General features: G+C 37.1%; 2 protein-coding genes across 3 annotated transcripts in view; both read left to right on the top strand.

The window, feature by feature from the left end:
- Window positions 1–11898, top strand: part of TTC21B (tetratricopeptide repeat domain 21B) — a 45461-nt gene extending 33563 nt beyond the window's left edge. For both annotated transcript variants that reach the window (XM_007432120.4, XM_088146692.1), the window contains 4 exons: window positions 1150–1374; window positions 1903–2023; window positions 4171–4238; window positions 4481–11898. In XM_007432120.4, the coding sequence (XP_007432182.1) occupies window positions 1150–1374; window positions 1903–2023; window positions 4171–4238; window positions 4481–4558 (492 nt within the window). In that variant the 3' untranslated portion in view covers window positions 4559–11898. The remainder of the gene's footprint in view (window positions 1–1149; window positions 1375–1902; window positions 2024–4170; window positions 4239–4480) is intronic.
- Window positions 11899–14699: 2801 nt separating this feature from the next.
- The window catches only part of GALNT3 (polypeptide N-acetylgalactosaminyltransferase 3), a 37941-nt gene continuing 28892 nt past the window's right edge, over window positions 14700–23748 (top strand). Inside the window, exon 1 of the mRNA XM_007432118.3 lies at window positions 14700–14806. The gene's annotated coding sequence lies outside the window, so the exon portion shown is untranslated. The remainder of the gene's footprint in view (window positions 14807–23748) is intronic.

The raw sequence follows: 23748 nt of genomic DNA, 5'->3' as shown, positions 1-23748 counted from the left end.
AAATTTGTGCAAAATTTTACTTCTCTGCTGTTATTGTATCTGTGGATAGCAGCTCCATGGCACTGTTTAAAGTGACTTGGTCTACAGTATATTAGGAAACAAGAAGACAGACAGGCTACTGTGATGAATTTGTTAAGCATCTAGAGGAAAAAATTAGATTCAATTGAAGTTGGAAGCTGGCTAGGCAAATAAAGCTGAGATGACAGAAGTCTTGTGGAATTAGCTTGAGCTGGTTTGAATCTGTGGATCATGAGGAAGTGTACAAGGCTTTTAGCTGTGCCACCTCTAGATTAGATCTCTGCCCTACCCAGTTGAGGTGATAGGAGGCCAGATACATGGTAATAAATGCATACCTGAGTGAAGTGATGGTGTCTTCCACCTTGAAAGAGACAAGGTATGTCTCCTCTTTAAAAAAAAGATTACTCAACCCAGCTATTTTAAAAAACTGTCAGCTGATGTCCCAACTCCCCCTTTTTAGGGAAAGCTGTTGAAAAGCTGGTTGGAGTTCAGTTACAGAAAATCCTGGATGAAATGTATTATGTGGACCCTTTCAATCAGGATTTAAGCTTGGGTGTGAGACAAAAACCACATTGTTGCTCTTGTTAATGAGCTGTGATGGGACCAGCATAGAGGGAATGTAAGAAAATAGGATATGAATCATCCTTGGGTGATGTGGCTACAAGTGTCAGGTTCTGGCTTCTAGTGAAATATGGTTATTGATAACCATGTTGCTGTCCTTTACTAGCCTTAGAGCATAAGTGGAAACCACTGGAAGAAAAATATAGTGACTATGCAATGAGACTAAGAAAAACCAGTGATTTTCTAAAATGATTTGCTTGGTGAGACACTGGTCTGTTAGTTTGGAGTCACACTCAAAATGTTTTGGTCATGTTTCTTATGTGAACCAACAGATTCTGCTATTGCACTCAAGAGAGCTACCTTCTGAGGAAAGACAGCATGGAATTCATCATAGAAATCCATTTTCCTGCATCTGTTTAGCAGGAAAATGTTTATGGTTCTTGAGAGCATTGCACACTGATCTTTAGGGCTGAACATGCATCACAGGTGTAATATATACTGTTGGCAAAAGTTTATATTTGTGTAGCATTCTCTGTTTATCTTCTCTGTTCCACCTATTATTTGCTGCAGAAGGATCATGTCCCAGCACTTTTGGGAATGGCTACAGCGTACATGATCTTAAAACAAACTCCAAGAGCCAGAAACCAGTTGAAGCGAATTTCAAAAATGAACTGGAATCCCATTGATGCAGAAGAGTTTGAAAAAAGTTGGCTTTTGCTTGCTGATATTTACATTCAATCTTCAAAATATGACATGGCGAGTGAATTACTAAAGCGATGCCTTCGTCATAATAGGGTAATTGACAGACCAGAAACCATTTTAAAACTATTAGTTGGGTAATCTAATAGAGGCCTTCTGCCTTCAGCCTCAGATTTTTCATCCTCTTGGAGTCTCCTCCTTTTTAGTAATGTTTTTCATTAAGTTTTTATGTATTTATATATTTTATGTTTTTAATGTTTGTTGTGAATTGCCCAGAGTTCCCCCATTGGGGGGAGATGGGCGGTTGAAAAATTTAATAAATAAATAAATAAATAATCTGTATCTTGAGATTTTTAATTAATGTGACTCTTAAGAGGAAGAGAGCTGACTCTCAGGCTTATGGCTACTGCGGGTCATCATTAGTTTCCTTGCAACCCTTGGCCGTCCAAGAAATTCTTCAGTGTTATTTTCTTCATTAGCTAACAAAGGCAACATTCTGGTTTAGTCCTATATCCACACAATTTTTTTTTAGAAAAAGCCCAAAAACTAGCTTATTATTGTAATAACAGAATTCTAACTTTAGAATTTAGTTATATAGGATAACATTCCTTTTTATTTTTTTAGTCCTGTTGCAAAGCTTATGAATATATGGGATACATTATGGAAAAGGAGCAAGCATACAAAGATGCATCTGCAAACTATGAGATGGCCTGGAAATATGGGAACCAAACCAATCCAGCCATTGGTAGGTCCATTCTTGGCATCTGCTTTTTTGTGGTGTCAACTGACCATAATTATTACCAGCCAAGGCAAATTATTTATGGGACTTGCCGAGTTTGGAAATAGGAACCATGAGCCTGCTATCAGGTCAGATTATATGTTCTCCTATTCTTTACCAGATCATTTTTCACCTGCTTTGATACCCACCCTTAGAATAATAGGGAACTGATATTAGAATGTATGACTTCAAAGCAGAACACTCACTTTTGAACTGTGGTCTCAGCCCACTGAAAGCAGAGTATTAAGAAAAGAGGTAGATTCTGCCAGTGGTTCAATAAAATGTCCGTGATTTGTTCTTTAAACTCTTTTCTGTTTTAGCCTTGATGTCATGTTTTGTATTCAGTTTAGTACTTTTAATTGGAAAATACATTCCTTACAATAGTAGAAATCTATCTGAATATGGTCTAAAATTAGTCAAATGTATTAACAGCCACATTAGAAGATAGTGCTGTCAATCAAGAAGATACTACATGTATTTGCTTGAGAATCTACTTTTGAGAGATATGTATAGCATTCTGCTGCAGGCGAACAAATTGTGTTTATCAAGAGGGAGTCCTATGGTTAAATTAGCAAAAATATGAGATAAACTACTCTTTTATGTGAGCATAAAAGAGTAGTTCAGAAAACAAAAAAAAGGAGATTCCTCCTTTTTGTAAATATGATGCACGTATTTATTGCAGTGTAAATCATACTGAAATGACTAACATTCTATGTGAGATAGAAAATCACTAACTTTTCTAAAATTGATGCCTGTCTGTTTTAAAGACATTTGGAAAGCCAGTAATCCAGTTAATGGAGGCTACATGTTTTCATTCTGGAATAGCATACTTTTCACTAAAAGAGCTTTTTGCACATGCATGTGTGCACACACACACACATATTCTTATAGTGGACATCCATAGACAGGCATCATGAGTGCCCAGATGGAAAAAGCACATACTTGGAAGTATGTGACACATCACTTCTTGAATTTTTGGAGAAGACCCCTGTGTCTTTCAAATTGATGGGGATAAGTGCTATTTATGAAAGCTAATTTTATGCTATTGGAGAATGTTGGCAGCAGAGAGCAGTGTGGTTCTGAGAACTCTCTCAAGTTGACCAAGGCAGAGTTCAGTTGAAGGGAAGCTACTTAATTTCCTTGAGGATAGAAGCAAACATTCTTTCAAGGGCCACAAGCCATCCTCTCATTTTCCCCTTCCAAAATTCTTAAACTGTGAGAGGGGATGAATGCCATCAGTTTCAATGTTTGTAGAATTAGCCTCAGGTATGCATTTTGGGGATTCAGTTCCCTCCTCTTTTGTTTACTCTAGTCCTCTGTGATACCTGTAGGACCTCGAAAGGAGCAAATTCACTTGCATTTGGGAGATGAGTGGAGCTTTCTGTATTCAACTCTTAAATCCACAAGCCCTCTTCCTCTGCTTGGCTTTGGAGCTCAAAAGCATGTTGTTACAACACATTCTTCATTCCATGAAGCCACTGAGGAATGTTGCATACCTATTACTGAGATGTCATTGACTCCAGAGTGAACTCCATAAAAAGTATGCATTGAGTCTATCCAAGCCCAAGCTCCATAGAGCTGGCTTATAGTCCCTTATGATGTAGCTCAGCGCTTTCTAACTTGAGCAAACTTAACTTAATAGAAACATATCTAATTGTGCTTAATCCAAGAGTTTCCTCAGTTCCATGGGACCACTTGAGGGGATTTCATGCAGTTGAGCTTGGGAAGTAGATTGGAATGCTCTGTTCAAGTCATGTACTTGCAAGCTTAAATGAAGGTGTTGTAGTAAGCAACTATGAAACCAACTTTGTGCAGTCAGAAAGTGTGGATGAAAAGAGATGGATGGGGGGAAGTTAAAGAGAAAAGACTTCTCTGTTTTGTCCCTTCTTTTCCTGTTTTTTTGTTGTTGAGGATTTTGAACTTGGGGGATGAGGGTAACCTTTGATTGAAATTAAAGTTATGAATAACAGACCAACAGGTTATCTTCTCATTTTAACATGTCTTCCATTTGTACTATAATTTAAACTGAGAAATATGCACATGCTATCCTAGTTCTGTATTTTTAGTTCTTAAAAAAATTCCTTTGCAAAATCTTTATCATTCTGCTTTTACAGGTTTCAAGCTAGCTTTTAATTACCTGAAAGCCAAGAGATATATTGATGCAATCAATATTTGTCATAAGGTAAACTACACTGACTATCTGATAATGGTTTGTGTTTTACATGTTAAGAATCAGAATGAAGCAGATGTGTAATCTAATGGTAGAACAAATAGATTACAATATATGATTATATATAATGTATTTATGTATTCTCTGGAATAAAAACAAATGATTGAGAAATAGCAGTGGGTGTGGGTATCTGTTTTAAGGTTAACATGTAGCTTGAAAAGCAGTCTCACTGCAGGTATTTTTTCTTCCAACAGGTTTTAGAAGCACATCCAAATTACCCCAAAATCAGAAAAGAAATACTTGATAAAGCACGTGCCTCTTTAAGGACTTGAGTATTGATGTATGCATTTATGTTAATTTGGAAGATAAAAGGAACTATAAAGTCATCTGTGTAATTGAAGATGCTGCACACCCAGCTAGTTCCCAGTGAAAAACAGCGAAGAGACTACTTGTAGGTTTATTTTAAAAACAGGCTGCTTTAGTATTTAGGGTTCAGTAAATACAAAGATCATTGGTGTCTCACTTTTCGTCTGTAGATACTGGCTGCAATCCAGATAAACTGTGTAAAAGAAACAACAGGCACAGCTGGAACTTTCTTTGAAGATCTCTCTGTGGCAGAGAAATCTTCAGAGAGAACTTCCAGCTGTGTCCATTGCTCTTTCTACATTGTAGAGGTGATTTATTTGGAGTGTAACCAATGTTTTGAAATGGTGTCTAATTTGAATCTTCAGGAATACCAAGAAAGGGGAAAATAAAGAACAATACTACAATGCTATATTTATTTCCCTCCAGTTTTAACTATTTTGTTTTTGCAAGGTATCATTTTTCTTTGCTGGAAACCTTAAGCAGTTAATAACTTAATTCTTATTTAAATTCTTTATTTTACTCTAGCAGTAACTAAGACTGCATTTTTGCATATTGCATGGTGTTTGTGCATAATATTGTGTACTAATATATAATAATATGAAAAATATAATATAAAATGAAAGATCTCTGTTCCAGGGATTTCTTGAAGATGTTTTTCCATGTTACATCTGTATACTTTTCTGTTGTCCTTCTACAATATTCAGTCTCCCAATCTTTTCGCAAAGTGGGTCAGACTAAGAGATGATGCCTTTTCCTAAGATTGCCATGGACTTCTTAAACTTAAGGACACATTTGAACTTCAGTTGCCCACATTAAAGCCCATCACTTGAGTCATAAAGAAGGATAAAAAATCAGTGTGTATGCGTACATATATCTTTTTATTGTCACTTAAGATACAACTGTCTCTCATGCTTGGACTCTTAATTGATTCTTTGGGCTATTGTGACAAAGAACTATCAAGCAATTTATTGCCTGTCTAGATCTAGAATTTCCAGACATGACTGTTTCTGAGAATCTTTGAGGTTTTTTTTTAAAGATTTTTTATCCGCCTTTCTTTTTATAAATAACTCAAGGCAGTGAACAATACTCCTTCCTTTTCCTGTTTTCCCCACAACAACCCTGTGAGGTGGGCTGGGCTGAGGGAGAGTGACTGGCCCAAAGCCACCCAACCAGCTTTCATGCCTACGGCAGGACTAGAACTCACAGTCTCCTGCTTTCTAGACTGGTACTTTAACCACTTAATCCAATCATGACTATGATATTACATATTGACTATAAATGGATGTATGTGCACTCAACATTTTTTGTCGTTCTGTCTCAGAAAGATGTTCATATGATCTCCTTTCTTCCCACCATTTGCTAAAAGTCATTTGAAGCTCTAGAACAGCTTTCACTTCACCAGGCATTTTTCCCAGGGTTTTTATTACTTTTTTTGTAGAAAATCTGAGTGAGATAAGATAGCTTTTTTAAAAAAAGTATTCATACAGTGCAACACAGAGACAGATCTGGGTTTTTTTTAGAAGGCTTACATATTAAAACAAAACATTTGTTATAGCCAGCACTGTTTACTGTAAAATTTTGGGGAGAAGCACCATATGGGACTGAGGGCCTGTCCATTTCCATATATAGTAAGTCCATGAAAACCTTTAGTTATATTGTCTTCCTGTTACCCCAACACAGGAGGCATCTATTAGCATTACTAAGTTCAACATTTTGGATATAGGGTGTGGTAGCTGGAACTTTAAATGTTCTTCCAGTTAAGGTGGGCATTAGCCCTGACATGCTTATTATTTGTCAGTTCTGCTTCTGTGATTCTGTAAAAGTAGGTTTGTAGGTGAGCCTACCTGAAGTGGGGAGGGAAAGGGGGGGCTCAAGGCATAACATTCCACTGTTACTTCCTTTATGGTGATGGTTCAAGCCAATCCTGTGTGGTATTTATGCAAGACAAACAACAAAATTAAAACTGTATGACATATACTGTAAAGCTCTGCACTTGACATTGCATTGTTCACTCTGACACTGTATAAAATATTATTTATATATGTTTTTCCTCATTGGTACTAATGAAGTTTGAAAGCTATCATTTCAGTGTTACACGTTATTAATGTTTTGGAAAGGAAAGTGAATGTTTACTATACATTCTTACATAAAAACAGATTCTCAAATCTATTTTTGGTTAGATTCCATTATGTTGCAGCTATCCTTAAGGTTATGGTGTGGGTTCTGTGATTCTGTAGATCCTGCAATTTCCTGCCATCCTTAAATCTGATTTCAATTTTCAGAGGCTGATGTTAAGATTTCATCATTATAGCCTTGTGGTTGAGTGCAGGTTCTTTTTTCTGTGTCATATCCACATCCTGTTGCTGCACCAATAGTTGCTACATTTAGAACTGTTTAGTTCTGCTGGTTTTGCTTTTTTTTAAGCTCTTCTTTTTATGCAAACTAAACATAGACATGGATTTTAGCAGGAAAGGAACTGACTTTTTACTTCAACTTTGAACTGCCCCTTCCATCTTTTTTAGAATGCTATCTGTAACCACTACAGGATTTGTGCCCACGGTCATCTATACATGCTTACTTTAGGCACAGAATTTTGCTTCAGTTGCCACTGAACTGAAGTCTAGTTATTTATGGCATAGCAGGTGCTGCAGAATATTTTGCTCATTACTGTTACAACTGGCATTGTTAATTTTTTAGTGGATTGGAATTTATAATTGCCAGAAGCTTCCTATAGAATAGTTTAAGGGGATATTCCACAATAAAGCTAGTAAAGAATAACCTACTGAAAATAGTCTAAGCCTATTCTAGTTATTAGGTAGGATCCTTCTTATTCCTACAGCAAATAATCCAACTACTACTAAAAAGAGGTGAGCTGTTTATAGAAAGCAAAGCATACCTTTCCTACAAGGGACAATATTCCTGACCAGCACAGCGATATTACCAATAAAGCTGTGATCGTTGATATTGCACTGGATAAAAGTAACATTACTTTATAATTCATAAAAGGTAGATAGAATGGCCAGATGTCCATGAGGACATTAACACCTCCTGCATCTTTCACATTGGCCTAGATTTCATCATGGCTGGCTTGTCAGTTCCTCTTTTTACAAAACTATGAATGAGGCTCCTATCCTCTTCTTCTGCATTCGGCTACCCTAAATGTAAACAGGAATGAAGAACAGTGTAACAGCTAATAAAGCCAGGTTTATCCCATTCATCAGTGTGCTAATTTGCTTAAAAATTTATGGAAGATACCATAGTGCAACTAATTCTGATTCCAATCGAGCTTTTAATATCCTGCCTCTCGGCCATATTTCCACCTGGTGGTTTGGATTCAGATAAGCCATTTTAAGCTGTTCTGCCTCCATGAGGGAACAGTGGGGCTCTCTCTGCCTTGATTTTACTCTCTGCCCAGTGAAGTGGAAAGACTCTATTAGAGCTTTTATCAATATTTTAATAGCATTTCATATCCTAAGCCTTCTTTCTAATACATGGCCTTTGAATTAACTCCCATGAGGGAGGCAGAGAGGTAACTGTAGTTATCTTCATGAAAAAGGCCAGTGTTCCATATGGGGTTGCCTAGCAACTCACCTTCTACTCTGTTTTTGGAGTAGGCAACGGAGTCAGTTTTCCATTTCCTATTGCCTCACTCAATTTTCATAGAATATTTAAGTTCTTCATACCTCTAGTAGCATTAAAATAAGTGATACCCTTTCCATTTCTTAATATTTGGGATGCTGGCAATGTTTTTTGGAGAGCTTTGGTGTCCTCACTGCTTTGTATTTCCAAGAAAAATTCTTAAACTGTTCCAAAAAGAAAAGCTGATCAGATTGTTAGGAGCTAATCAAGTACCACAATATGGATGCCTACTGAATATTACTTTATTCAGATCAGAGGCTGGATTTCAGAACATTTCACTAATAAGCTGTGATTGGGATGCATACGAGTAGAAATTAAAGACAGGAGATAACAAAAAGGAAAGGAAACAGTGAAAACTAATTCACATCAACACCATTCACTCTCTCCATACCTTTCTGTTCTTGCAAACATCCTTCCTTCCACCACATTCATAACCTGCTTTATTGGTTGGTTGCTTTTAAATTTGTCACTTGCCTCATTCTGAGAATTTCATCAACTCCATCCAGCTACAAATTTCTTGTTTTTTTCCCTTCACACTTCAACATATTTATTGGTTGCTCATTTTTGTATTCAATAAACATTCAGTTCTCATTCATTCTCAGTTCTATCTCTTGTATTACCACATGCACTTAATTTACCCCATTCCCACTGCATGCAACTTTTATGTTTCACCTAACATACATGCTTCCATATAACAAAAATGGGCAGAAACATGCTCTAATACACAGCTGTTTGGTTTCTTTCAACATGATTCCTTGCAACAGACTATATAGTGTCTACTAAGTTTCTATCAGAATGTTCACATCTTAAAATGTCTTTATCCATTTTCCTATCTGTAGTAAACATTGCATTAAGGTACACAAATTCAGCTACTTAGGTTGTTGCTGGTTGCATACAATCTAGCTAACATTCACTGCAAATCATTTGGTTTGTATCTAATGCCTCACTGTGTATAAAAGTACACATGCATTCACATCCTAAACCAACTCACCTCTAATGTCATCACAAACATTCCTTATGCAAATATATTTCATCCCTTTTATTTTTAATACTATTCACTGTGGTGGAAGCTCCTTGTTCAGCCCTCTTCACCTACTTCCAAAATAGATTTTTTTAAAAATTTTCATCAACATCATTCTACATTTTCTTTGCTGTGTCTAATCTTAAATCCCTTGCTCTCTGGCTACATTCTTTGCAACTATCTTTTTCTCTATATCTCCATAATATCTTTGTCTCATTATTGTTTGCAGCAATCATTCTCTTAGATGACTTTTTCACCTTTGAATCTCTTTCACTTCATCATTCCAAGAATCCTTTTTCATAATTAATGTGACTCAACTTATGTCTATGGAACTCTGAAACATTCTTTTCACTCTATTCCAAGTGGCTTCCAAAGCCTCTTTTTGTCCACTTCCCACTCATTCTTTTGTGAGATTCATCTACCTAATACTTTTTCATACAGGATTTCTAGCTTCTCTTCCTGAAGTTCTACTTTCATTCTAATTTCTTTCACTATTTCCCTCTCTTCTTGTGCCCATTTTTTCTCAAGTTCCGCTCTTGACGTTACCAAAAAACTGTGTGACCTACATTCAGAGTTTCTGATCAGCACTGTATTCACTAATTTCCCCAGTTTTTCATTAAAGGTAGTCCTCGACTTACGACCACAACTGGGACTGGAACTTCCATTGCTAAGCGATGTGGTCATTAACTGAATCGCACCTGATTTTATGACCATTTTTGCTGCAGTTGTTAAGTGAATCACATGGTCATTAAGCAAATCTGACTTCTCCCATTGTGATGGACTGGAATGGAGGAAGGGGGGTGAAAACGGTGCTCTTGTCTCCAGAGCAACGCTCTGGAGATAAGCAGAGAAAGCTGGCGCATCCCTAAACATTCCAGAAGATAGTAGAGAGTTGTGCCTGGGAACTGCTAGTCAGTCTGAGATGATTTCGGTAAACAGGTGCTGGCAAATAAACCTTGCTGATTGAACCTTCATGGTCTCCAGGAGTTCTTTGGGCTAGGCCTGACACCCATTGACTTTGCTTGTTGGAAGCCCCCTGGGAAGGTTGCAAATGGCAATCACATGATCTCAGGATGCTGCAACCATTGTAAATACATGCCAGTTGCCAAGCACCCAAATTTTGATCACATGACTGCGGGGATGCTGCGATGGTCATAAATGTGAGCACCAGGCATAAGTCACTTTTTTCAGCACCATCGTAACTTTGAACGGTCATTAAATGAATGGTCATAAGTCGAGGATTACCTGTACAAGCAAATCCTGAGTGTTAGTACACTGCATATACCTCCTAGTTAGTGTGATGCAGGCAATAGTATGGTGGCTTGCAACATAGTCTCTAGATTAGAGATCCCAGCTTGCATAGAAAGTGTGACAATGCTTGGAATAAAACTGGGCTTTGGTTGTGCTTGTAGCATATTAGCTAAAACAGCATTATTCTTAGGAATACTGCATGTGGCATATATGAGGAAATCTGGCTATATCTTCTCTTACTATATATGCTATGTGAAAAGTTGTAAGTAATTTATTTTCTCTTTTGTACAGAGTGGAGTAAAAGGATTTTTGTTACTGAAGGACCTGTAAAAGACCCAGGTGAAGTGGTGATTTTTCTTCTTTGTTCTCAGCGTTTTGAGATCAGCAGGTTTTAAGGGACTGGGGAATGGAAGTGCCCTAAGAATTCCCGGTTCAGATTAGAATGCTAGAAACACAGACGCTAACATTAAGTAGCAGTACAATCTCTTGTGAGTCAGGTTCAACTCCCGGTGACTTCATACAGATCCTTGGCAACAACTCAGAAGTGGTTTGCCATTGTCTTTTTCTGGGTTTTTTTTTTTAGTGATTTTAATTTTATATCGCATTGCTTTCACTATTACATATACATATATTCTGTCTGTTTCATAATATACAATCATTACTGGCAATTTTTTTTTTTTAATTGCATTTTAGCTTGTGTCACACTGTGGTAAAAATCACCAAATATAAAAGAAGACAAGGTTCCTGATAGAATTGTCAAAAACAGCATTTTGTTGGAGTTGTAATAAGGACAATGCCTCTTTAAAGCATATGGTTTTACAATTTCCTAAACTTACTAAGTTTTGGGAGAAAGTAGTGGACTATATAAATATGATTGTGCAACAAAAACTAAAATTTTCAGAGGATAATATTCTTTTGAACTATATACCTAGTACATGGAATTTGACATCTGGACAACATAAATGAATTCTCTGTGCCATTATTATGGCTAAAAGACTGATATTGCAGCATTGGAAAGATAAATGTATGGCCCATTCACTCAATGGATTGAAGACCTGATTGTACTTGCCACTTACAAGCGGAGTGCCTATAGATGTAGACTATGTATGGACTAGTATAATGAAATATGGGACTCATTTATACAAAATACAGTAGGTTAAAAAAAATGAGTCACATAAATGTAGTGGAAATATATATGCATCTAAATAATAATTGCGTTAGATAAATATATATAGATTTGTAAGTATTTACTGTTATAATGGTATACTATGCTGAGTTTTTATTTCTTCTGTTGTATTTTTGTCACTTTTTTGTAATAGCACTTTAATTTTTTTTTCTTCCTCTTGATAGTGTATTATTATTATTGTATTTTGGTTTTCTTTTTTCCTTTCTTGTTAATTAAAAAGCAATAAAAAATTTATTACAAAAAAAGAAGACAAGGTTCCTGAATATGTAGGAGAGATGTAAATAGGTATAGGTATCATCAGCAATACACTAGCTGATATACTTTTCTACACTATATGGGCAAAAGGAAGATCAGGATCTATTGGTACATCAGAACTTTTTGCAACAGACTGATTAAAATTTCCAACTCTGAAGTGGTTTATTGTCAGATTTCCCTCCCTACAGTTTAGACTGGAAGCAATTAACTCAAGGAAGTAGAATCTTAAGAGCTCTGATTAATATTACTAATTAGAAGGAAATTTATGCTTATAATTTAAGAATTCCAGCAAGTACTTTACTTGCAAATGAGAAACCTATATAAAGGCAATCTAAAGTGGCAAAGCCTGTCCATTTCGGTATGCTTTTTTGAGCATACAGGCTTGTAGGCTTTTGTTTTTGTGAAAGCTGGACAATCTGCATCTGTTCATTGTTTTGATAACTGCTACAGTATTGCTTTTATCAGCATGAGAAATAATGCTTACATTTACAACTCAAACCACCCCAGTTAAACTAATGAAATGAATTACTGTATGTAATTCAAGTGAATGCCTTTTACACTGAATCTCATATGTGGATTTTAGATTAAAGAAACAAAGACATTTTAGAATGATAAATCTGTACATATATATTGTGTTCCAAGGAAACATTTCTAGGGCCTTAATAGGCAAGGAACATCAGACCCTTTGCAATAAAATAATTTATTCAAGAAGCCAGGGAATGGGACATTAGTGCCATGGAAATTTATACTGCTATTATTATTACTTTTCAATGATTTGGATTTTCAGTATTCACAATACAGTAAGGAGTTCACAGAGACTATAATCCCAGTCCAGCTAGTGATGGCTAAGGTTTCAAACCTGCACACATCAGTGAAAATGTGCAACTAGTAAGAATTTATTCTAGGCAAATATGTACAGGGCTGTATTTTACATTCCCTTGAAAGCAATTAAGATTTAAATGACTCATTCACCTGTCAATTTCACCAGAAAAATCATAACTAAACAAATGGGCTAGGTTTAGGAAAAGTACTAAAGAACTGGGAATAATAAAAAGTCATAAGCTCTTACTAAACTTGGTATTTGGTTTATTGGAAATAATCAGGATACAAAATGGAGAACAGGAAAATCTTGTCTAATCCAAATGAGGAAACATAAGAGTAAGAACTCCAGCAAATTAAAATCTTCAGTAACGAAGTCCCAGAAATTATTAGAAAGGTAAATTTATTTTACTGTGACTCCTTTATCAATAGGACACCTGGAAGAGGAATGCCAGCCAGCATTGCCTAAGAAGATGATGATGATTTATTAAATTTATATGCTGTCCGACTCCCAGCGACTCTGGGAGCTGTTTCATTATAAAGATGTATAAATTAGATAAACTAAAGAAATCAGGCATATGTCTACAACATGTACATCTGATGGACTCCAATCCACAAAAGTTTATACAGTATGTCTTTGTTGCCTTTGTGACAACAGGCTTGACTTTTTAAACCAGTGGTTCTTAAACTGGGGATAATTTGGGTATATCCTGGGATAATGGAGCAATTTGCAATTGCTTGCTAGTGAGTTTGGGACTGTCACTGCTGAGACACTTGGGTAAAACAAGAGAGTCTGGGTTTGGGGGGGAGGTACAATAGTACAGTATTTGAGACTGGAAAAAGGAGTAATTGAATTAAGCAGTTTAAGAAACACTGCTTTAGACAGTGTTTTTACGATTAAGTTATCCTAACCTGCATAGTCCAAGGTAATGCAACACCATTTTTATTAGATAGAAGTACCAGAAAATTAAGTTCTAGCTGAGCTGCACATGGACAACAAGCAAGCAGGCAGCTTTAGAAAGCATGACCCGTCTCACCAGCACAGTTGATTGCTTTCTACAGGATTGAAAGAATTTTCCAACACCCATGAAAATGCGTGCAGCATTAATCCTGTTTTCTGTCTGGCAATAGCGATCAGTAGGATGCTTAAGGCCAATTTTTCAATTACAGTTTGCACCAAATTTCAACATCCGTTTAAAGATGTTTAATTTTTGATTGATTATATGCCATCAAGTCGTTTTTGACTCCTAGCGTTTAGCAACCACTTTTTCTTTTTTTAACAAAGCACCCCGGTCCCCCATGAAGCATTGCTGACACCCCCTATATTTTATGCCTGACTTTTTCAAGCCCACAGGCCGTTTTGAAGGCATCTTTAGCGCCCCATGCCACATGGCAGTCAGCATTTTTTTTTTTTTTTGAATTGGGGAGTCTGTGGATCGGAATAGCGCAAACTAACTGAAACGGACAATTGGGCTAGCTTCCAAGGTCAAAACCGCAGAGGGCTCCCGTCCTCAGCTTGAGCGAAGGATTACATCAAACTAGCGAGGCCCCTTTCTGCAAAGGAGCGCGAGTTTGCAGCCAGTTCGGGACGAGAGACTGGAGGAAACTTAATTCAGAGTCAAAGGGCGCACGCTTCTCAGAACCAGGAAGAAGCTACTCCTAGGAGTAGTAAGTTACCTCGCTCGCCGCCAGCTGCAGCAAGCCACGACTACTTGACTGGCTTTTCCTGCTTCAGAAGCGGAGCGGTGCAGCGCGAGCGCCCCGACTTTCTCTCAGTTTCCTCTCTCTCGCCCCCGCGGCACGTGGCCTTGTTGCCTTCCGTTAAAGGAACGGAAGGAGGAGCTCTCGCCTCACCTGAGTTTCCAGGTAAGCCGAGGCGAGCGCAGTCGTGTTCGGGCTGGGCGCTCCGGGCGGCAGATTATTAGCCAATCGCAGCGGGCTGTGGCCGCGGATCTCGCGTATGCGGGGGGAGGAGGAACAAAAAAAAGCAGCAGAAAGCGCTGAAGGCTGCTTTCCTCTCCCGCAGGCTGGTCGAGGCCACAGGTAGGCGAAGGGTTTGGGGCGGGGAAGGAAAGTAGCACTCCGCGGCGCCCGTTCTCTTCGGCGGAGCGGCGTGCTTTTTCTCTCGCCCGTTTCCCGCGCTCTCCCGAAGGCGCGTCGTGTGACTTTAGGTGCAACTTTTAGGGCGGCTGCAAAGCCTTCCCTTGTTTGTGTCGACGGTGCCCCGATGAGGAGGAAAACCGGAGGGAGAGCAAGCGGCGCCCCGTGCTCGCAAGACTCCCCTCTCTCTCTTTATATTTAGCTGTTGAGTAGTATTTATTCATTGATATTTGGTAGCAGTACTGTATGTACAAGGCTTTGAGGGACGGACGTTTGGGTGGGCATAGTGCGTTGGCCCTTCTCTGCCCTGTCAATATCTTCGTGCCAGGCAAACGATTAAAAGTGCAAAAGCCCTCGCCTTATGTAGTTTGGGCTACTTCTAAAAGCAGTAGTGGTTGTGCGGTAAAATGTACCTATAGGTGCTTCCTAATGGACAGTCCAGGCACTACCTGTCAAAACCCATCATGTAACTGTATGGATTTTAGAATGATGAAAGAAACGGTGGGAAACACAGAATGGTGGGGATCTTACAAATGAAAAACTGTGGTGTGGAGCTGCCATAAAACTTTGAGTTAAGGCAAATAAAAGCTGCAAGAGGCAGATCTAATCTGCATTTTATTTCCGGGAACTGCTGCCGATAGTGATGTGGGAGGTTGTAATTTTCAAACAGAAGATGTTGACATAAATCGAGGAGCAGCATGAAACTGTACTTGGGATTCCTGTGACGTAGTAGGACTCTAAGTCCTAGATACAATTGCTAGATTTAGTTTGCAAGAACACTTTTATTTTAGAATATGTGGGATGTAATCTGAAGCAGGCTAGTAGTACAGGCATGGGATGTGGTAAAGAAAACTTTTGACGCTGGCCTTGAACTACTCTAAATATTTCCTTTTGTTGCCTGACTAAAACTGTCTTCCTGGCATACATGGTAATGCTTACGCAGAATAAAGTAGGAAGAAAATATGATTTAATTTCATAAATCATAGAAAAGTAAGTCTCCTTTATACATAATCAATAGTAAATATATTTAGGATTAAAATCTTAAGAAAAAAATTTCATTAGGTATAATAAGTCATAATATAGAAAACAATTTGCTGCTGAAATGTGAAGGTTTTAAGAGTTATTAGGAGCTATCAGATGCAGAGGGGGTATCTCTGTGCTTCATTCTATAGGTCTATTCTGCCTGAAAGCAGGAAGTATTACGTAATATGTCACATGGCTTTTCTGTACAATGGCATAGTGTTTAAGTACATGTTTGCTATTAAAGATAAATTAATTCAGATACGTACTGCTACAGATCTAGTAGCACTGGAAACCCTTTTCTAGTATACTTGTCAGTCCATAATTAACCTGAATAGATCCAGATCCAAAACCATAAAATTTGAAGCATTTGGTCCTGCATATGGATCCTAATCTGACAATTTTCAATCTCAAATAAGTAAGTGATTAAAAGCATTTTACTTGGGTTATTATTGCTTTGATTAAATTGGCTGTCAGAACTTCTGTGTGTAAATTAATGGTTTTCTTTAAATGTTTGTTAGAGCATGTATTTCAGTATGTTTAAAAAATTGAGAGTATCTTTGGGGCAGCACTTAGCTGACCTTGGCTGATCTTGAAAACTTAAGCAGGGTCAGATCTGCTGTACTTGGATGAAAAACTGTTATGAAATCCTGAGGCTATAGTTTAGACTAGGAAGACAAAACCCAGAAGGTAGTGGAAAGCCACCTGTATAACTGCCCAAACCCTCCATATGGGTGTGTCTACGAAGTCACCAGAAGTTGAGCTCAACTTGAGGAAGTCTTTATTCTTTTTATAAACTGTATATAATTTTGTCATGTAAATCCTCATAACAAAGGAAACAGTGGGCATATACTCAGTATGGATATAAAATCGAAATGTTGAATAAGACCTATGGAATTTACTACTTGTTAGGGCAACACTCAGTATTCTGTTCATCTCGCTAAGAGTTGACAACAACTTGATGGCACATAATCATCAATATTCTATAACCTATAAATATTATATAGATACATTTGATACTCCACTGCACTTTCCTTTTTTTTTTTTTTTTTGGCTAACTGGAGAATGCAATACCAGGCTTAATAAGATAACTCATTCATTCCCTGCCCATCTGTTGAATTCAAACAATAAATGATGTGCTTGTTTCCCTATGTATATAAATGCTTTTCTTTGGAAAGCCATTCTTAAACAAGGGTGCCTATTGCGGGCTACTGAGTGAGATAATATGGCCAGTTAGAGGTCTCTGCAAGTGGCTCCACGAGTGGGGACAGCACAGTGGCAAAATTGGTGGCTGGGAACAGGCTCTGGCTGGCAAAAATCTCCCCGGAGGAAGGAGAGGAGATCACCCATGTGCTCTCTGGAATAACTGCTCATGAGGAGACCACAGGGATGCTCACAATTGTGAGTTGAGCGGCTTGGGAGCCAAGAGATTTACAACATGCCCTTAACTGCAGTGCAGCCTTTATGGACATATGACAGGCAAAAGCCTCACTTTCTTAAACACCTTTGGATTTTACTTTACAACCTAAGAGAGGTATTCCGAACAGCAGGGAAGATCAAAGATTCTTGGTGAGTTGCCTTCTTTCTGGGAATGAAGAAGCGGAAATAAAATACTATCTTAAAGGATTTTAATATAAAAGCAAAAAGCTTAACAAGATTGTGATTCAAGAAAATTTTAAACGGATAAAGGGGACAGTAATTTTAGAAAATTTTCTTCTAATTTTTTTTATCCCTAATGAAAGTGCTTTTGAAAATAGCAAAATTAATTAGATAAACAGACCGGACCTTCATGGGAATGCTGATTGCTTATTATTATGGATAGTAGATAATTGGACTTTACCAACAAGAAGATAAGAGTAATATGAACTAAATTGTGTGACTATAAATACGGAGAGCTAACTGGGACTTAAATGTTACAGACAGAGAAAACAAAATGGAAAAAAAAGGCCTGCCTTCTACTTTCATCCTAGTAATTGACATACTTTCACTTTATTACAATGGCAACCACAAGAAAAGCAGTAAAAATAGGAAAAGAAAGGAGAGGTTCACTAGAACAACTTACAGATAAGGGCATCATGCCAAATTTATTGCAGAAAATGTTTGAGGAATTTGGCAAGAAGATGACTGAACCAGCTTCCAATAGTTTGGATGCTTTTAAAAAGGAAATGGAAGAAAGATTTGGGATAAAAAAGGATATGAAAGAAGTTAAGACTGAAGAATCTGTAGGGCAATTGGCTGGAGGCTTAAAACAAATTACTGACAAAGTAGGAGTTTTGGAAAGTAAGATAGAAGTTAAAAATAGAGAGATGGAGAAAGATCTGGATAATTTGGCATTACTGGAATTGAGAGAAAAAGAATTTTAATATTTAGAGTGCTTCTGGAAGAACATGGAGAAGATATTAGACAAAGAATTGTTAAGCCTTTGTTTAATTTCTTGGATTGGGAGGAAGATGATACTGAGACAAAGATTGACAAAGTTTATAGGATTAATACATGTTTTGCAAAATTAAGAAATGTTCCAAGAGATGTCCTTCTGCACTTCATCAGGAAGAGGATCAGAGATCAACTTTTGCAGTAGCATTTTAATACTAGATTGAGGATTGATAATACAGATGTAATTGTACTTAAGGAAAATCCAACTAGAATTAGAATTATAAAAGAAAACAGGCTTGTTTTTTTTTAACAGATAAACTTAAACAGAAGAAAATTCCATTTAGATGGGATAAGATGGAAGGGGATATTTTTACTTTTAAACAGCAGAGATTCAGACTGTACTCTGTGCAGAAAGAGATTTTTTGGAGAAATTTAAAGAAGAGTTGGAGAAAATACAAATGGAACTTACAATGACAGATGACAAATGCCACAACAGACACAAGAAGACACTGAAGAGGATTCCATGTTGGGTACTACAGGTATTGACTTTTCCAAAATCTTGGCATAACTATGGATTATAAATGCTTAACATGGAATATAAATGGAGCAAATGCTCCTCAAAAGAGGAAAAAAAACATTATTTGAAAAAGTTAAAACAAAATGTAATTTGCTTACAAGTAACACATTAGGAAAAAAGATATAAAATATTTGAATCACAAAAATCTGGGCAAAGAATTTATTTCAGCAGAAATGAAAAAAAATGGAGTTGTTTTATATATAAATCTTCACCTATATCCAAAACATATGCTGTATTGACTGATGATCATGGCAGATATGTTGGGATGGAAGTTAATCTACAGGGGGCCTAAGACTTTGATACTGGGAATTTATGCCTCAAATGAAGATAAAACAGCATTTTATAAAGGACTTATGGACAAATTATTGGATCTTTGGTGTATTCTCCCCCCAGAGATGTGGCAGGCCCCTACCCTCTCAGCTTTCCAGAAAGGATTAAAGACCTGCCTCTGCCAGCTTGCATGGGGTGATAACAATCTTACCCAATTCTGGGGGTGGCTGACACCTTGATGATGCTCCCCAAGTGACTGCCAATTTTAACATCTATCCTTGGATCTATTGTCTATTTATTTAAGATTATTGTATATTGTAATTTTAATTGATTTTAACTGCTTTGTAGACCAGCCAGTCGTTCCAATGAGATGGGTGGTGACAAATTTGATAAATAAATAAATAAATAAATCTTTTGTATGAAAATTGGTGTCCCCTGGGAGATTGGAATGGGGTGGTTTCCCCACATAAAGACAGAACTATTGAGAAAAGTATTAAAAATAGGCAAGGTAAACTACCGAAGATTTTTTTTTAATTTAAGGGATTGGGTTTACCAGATTTGAAATTGTACTTTGCAGCTTGTTGTTTGCTCTGGATGAACAAATGGATGTTGTTGAGAAACAAGAGTCTTTTAGAGTTCGATGACCATGACCTGAGGCTTGGATGGCATGGATACTTATGGTACGATAAAGTTAAAATTAATGTGGATTTTAAAAATCATTTTATTAGATGTGCCATATTGGGAATATGGAATAGATATAAACTCAAGTTGTGCCGGAAAACACCTTTATGGATCTCAGCTCAAGAAGCATTTCATACAAGAGAAAAGCAGACGAGGACAAATGGTTGATGTACCGGGAACTATTAGAAAGCCACTAAGGGGAATTTAAGACTAAATCGAGAGAACAACTAATAGCAGAAGGCATAGTTGACAGTGGTTTTCCCATTTACAGTTATCAGAAAGATTTAAAATGGACAAAAAGACTTATGGTATGGAGCAAAGTAAGACAGAATTTGAAGTACAGTTGTTCACTGATGATGAACATGTAAGTGCTAAAATGTATAAACTTTTGTTGAAATTTGAAACTGAGGAAGAACAAGTTAAAGAACGTATGATAAAGTAGGCCAAGAATTTTGGTTATATAACATACAGATGGATCAGTAGGAATATATGTGGTTAAAAGGGTTGAAGTTTACATTATGTTATGATCTTAAAGAGAATTTTTATAAAATTATGTTTTATTTATTTATCGTATTTATATAGCCACCCATCTCACACAAAGTGACACATATATCATTGGTATATGATGCCAGAGAAATATCTAGAATGTATAAAGGCACTCCAAATGTATGTTGGGAATGTGAACAACATGAAGGGACATTTTATCATGCTTGGCAGACTTGTAAACAAGCTAAAAAATTCTGGACTCAAATATATACATTGATACAGAAGATTTTAAAGATTAATATTCAACTGAAGCCAGAACTTTTCCTTTTAAGATTGATGAATACACAGTTAAAAAAGAGTCATAGAAAATTATTTCAATATATGGTTACTGCAGTGAGATTATTATACCGTATGCACAAAGATGGGAAGATTCGGCACTTCCTACTATGGAGGAATGGTTGGTGAAATTAACAGATCTTGCTGAGATAGATAAACTGACTTCTTTGATAAGAGAAAGGACAATTTCTACATTTATTGGCAACTGGCAACCCTTTATGGACTTTTTGCATAAAAATGAAAAAAAATGAACTTATGATTTATGGCTTTGATGATTAGACAGGATAGATTATAGAAAGAAGAGTGTCATGATGTAACTTTAGAGAGAGAGGTTAAAATATAATTTTACTTACAACTGCTGTGAAGAATATTGGAAGCCACTTTATGTTTTTATATTTTTCTTTATAACTTGCTGTGGTTTTTTTTCTATTTTCTTTTTCGATTGCACTTTTAGCTGTTTCTGCTTGTTCTTTCTTTTTTTCAATTTTTCTGTTCTAATTTAGTTTGTTGTAGTTTTTATTTTTTTAAAAAACTTGATAAAAAGATAAAAGATAAAAAAAATATTAAAAAATATATTAGAACAGGGGTACCTATTGCAAGATACAAACAATGTCAGTATGGGATAATACAACAGCTTTGGGGTGAAAGAACTATGAATTTTTCACAACCAACACATAGGATCTCTACATGTATACCTATATTATGTCTGAAAGCTGCTTGCTCAACCACTCATATGGGCTTCCTTGCCATCTGCCTTGACAACTATATTCACTATTTATACATATGAGCAGAATATATGGGATTGGCATCAGAATTCATAGTAATTTGTTCCCCATTTTTTGGCCTAGCTACAAACAATAGGATATCTGTATCCTACATTGAAATAAATACAAAAATGCTCTCTTCCAAAACATCCAGAGTTTTAGACCATTTGGTATTTCTGCTCATTGTGTTAAGAACCTTTGCTAATTTGTAACTTGGGGATTGGCAATGCAATACTGTACCTGCAGGCCATAGCATCCATCATGCCACTAGATGGCGTCCATTTACATCAAATTTTAAAAATTAAATATAGCTAATTCTTGAAAGATTTCTGTTCTCTCATGAGATCTGGGCCATTTTTAATGTAAAGCTTTTAACAGATTTTTCTTGGAATTGTAAAAATAATGGTAGTAGTGTGGGGCATCATAAGAAATCATTCAGGAGACCCATCATCACTCCTCAACTGCTCTGCTGGGCTGGCATTAAAAAAAAATATGCAAGTAGTGGGCATCTTCAATCATACAGGATAGATTCTCCCTGTTTTCTAAAAACTTCAACTAAGGCTTGCAACAAACTTTGCAGTCTTCTGTCCATAGCTCCAGCCAGTCAGTCATGCTTTATTCCACAGTGCTGTTATATTCCTCCTCCCATCTGGTTTCTACCTAGAAGTCTTTCAATATTGTGTGCTTATTAAGTTTTGTTTTTAAGAATATTTATAACGTGGACTTCCTTTAAGCCTCTTATGTCCTCTTGTGTGTGGATGGTAAGGTGCTATTTGACTGAAAGAGAATCAGCACCTTAAGAGCTCTGGTTATTAGTATGGTAATATAAAAAAAAAAAATTAACAGCTTAAAAAGCAATGCAAAACCTGTTGGATGCCATTAAAACAACTGTATACATATTTGAAAGATATTTTAATTCTGTTAATGAGAAGAATAAATTATCAAAAATCTTACTTTGTTCATGCAAATCATGCTTATGGTAGTTTTCTTTCTGATGCAAAGCAGCTATGTGAAAACCACCAAGTTGGTGGCTGGCTCCCCACCTGCTATATACTGGGAAATGTCATCCTCCATGAATTGTGGGGGGAAGGGTTGTTAGGAATTCATGGCATCCATGACAACCATGGGCTTGTCCCAAGTTACCATGGCATGAAGTACTGGGCGGGGGGCTTAAAATTGGTATTCATCTTGAAGGAATTCATGATCTGAGGGTCAAGGACATCAAGATCAGTCTATTGTCATGGTCAAATTGCTGGAATTCACAGCCAGCACCAAACTCCATAAGGGGATTGGTCTGCCCCAAGTGCCTTCTGGATCCACTTTATTTCTAATGGGCACTTAGGAATTTTCCCAGCAATCATGCAGGCAACTCTGGGGTAGCCTGGTTGAACTCTGGAGGACCAAGATTGGCCAGGCTTTTGATGGGGTTTCTCTGAAGTGGCCTGATCCTCTAAAATCTGATCCAAGAGGGTCCTTGGTTTACTGGGGAGCTCTGGGAGAGAAGGTGCCTAAGAATATGATCAGACATAGGCATGAACCCAAGCTTGGGCCTATTCTGTGGCAGTAAGAGCAGTGAAGCATCAGTACTTTTCCATGCTTATTGCATTCTCAAAGGGCCATCTAGTAGCATTATTTAGATGATTGGGGCCTTTGGGGGCTCTAGGAACTTCTGCATGAGCAATTTGCCAAGCATTTTGAGAACAATATCTCCCTGTTGAAGTAGACCAGGCTGGGACCATACAATAAATATTAGAACTCTATTGATATTGAATCTTGAAAACCTGATAGAATTTCTCTTTCCCTTCCTCTTATACCCAGGAGAGTCAAGGTAGCCCAGTCTTGAGTTTCTTCCTTGACCTTTCCTATCTTTCTGGGCTAAGCTGATGTTTTTATAATACAGTAGCTGCTGTATATTTTCTTCAAGGCCATCTGTTTACTTCTCTACGCTCTTATACTGGATCTGAGCTGGATGGGCAGAAGCGGATGAGATGACAGAAATAATGTCTTGCCAGGTAATTTGGGACTCTTTCAAGCTTGTGACATCTGAGGAAGTTGACAGAGTCTTCTGTGGTATGAGCTCAGCCACCTGCAAATTAGATCCTTGCTCTTCTTGGATAATATAGGCAACTATAGAAAGCACAATGGCAAGGATCAAGGAGGTAGTAAATGTGTCTTTGGAGGAGAGATATGGTCTTGAAGGAGGCAGTTGTGTGTCCCTACTTAAGAAGTTATCTTTGGACCCAACCACCTTGGAGAATTGTTAGCCAGTCTCCAACCTGCCATTTCTTTCTTTCTTTTTTTTAATAGTATTTTATTGGAATTTTAAAGTTACAAAGTTAAAAGTTAGAAATGAAAAAGAAAATTGAAAATACAAATTA

Source organism: Python bivittatus, unplaced genomic scaffold (genome assembly GCF_059951505.1).
Source record: "Python bivittatus isolate LINGU-HERP-01145 unplaced genomic scaffold, Pbiv_v1 ctg000480_np1212, whole genome shotgun sequence".
NCBI classification, from domain to species: Eukaryota; Metazoa; Chordata; class Lepidosauria; order Squamata; family Pythonidae; genus Python; species Python bivittatus.
The sequence above is the reverse complement of the archived record's forward strand: the minus strand, read 5'-3'. Positions and strand labels throughout refer to the sequence as shown.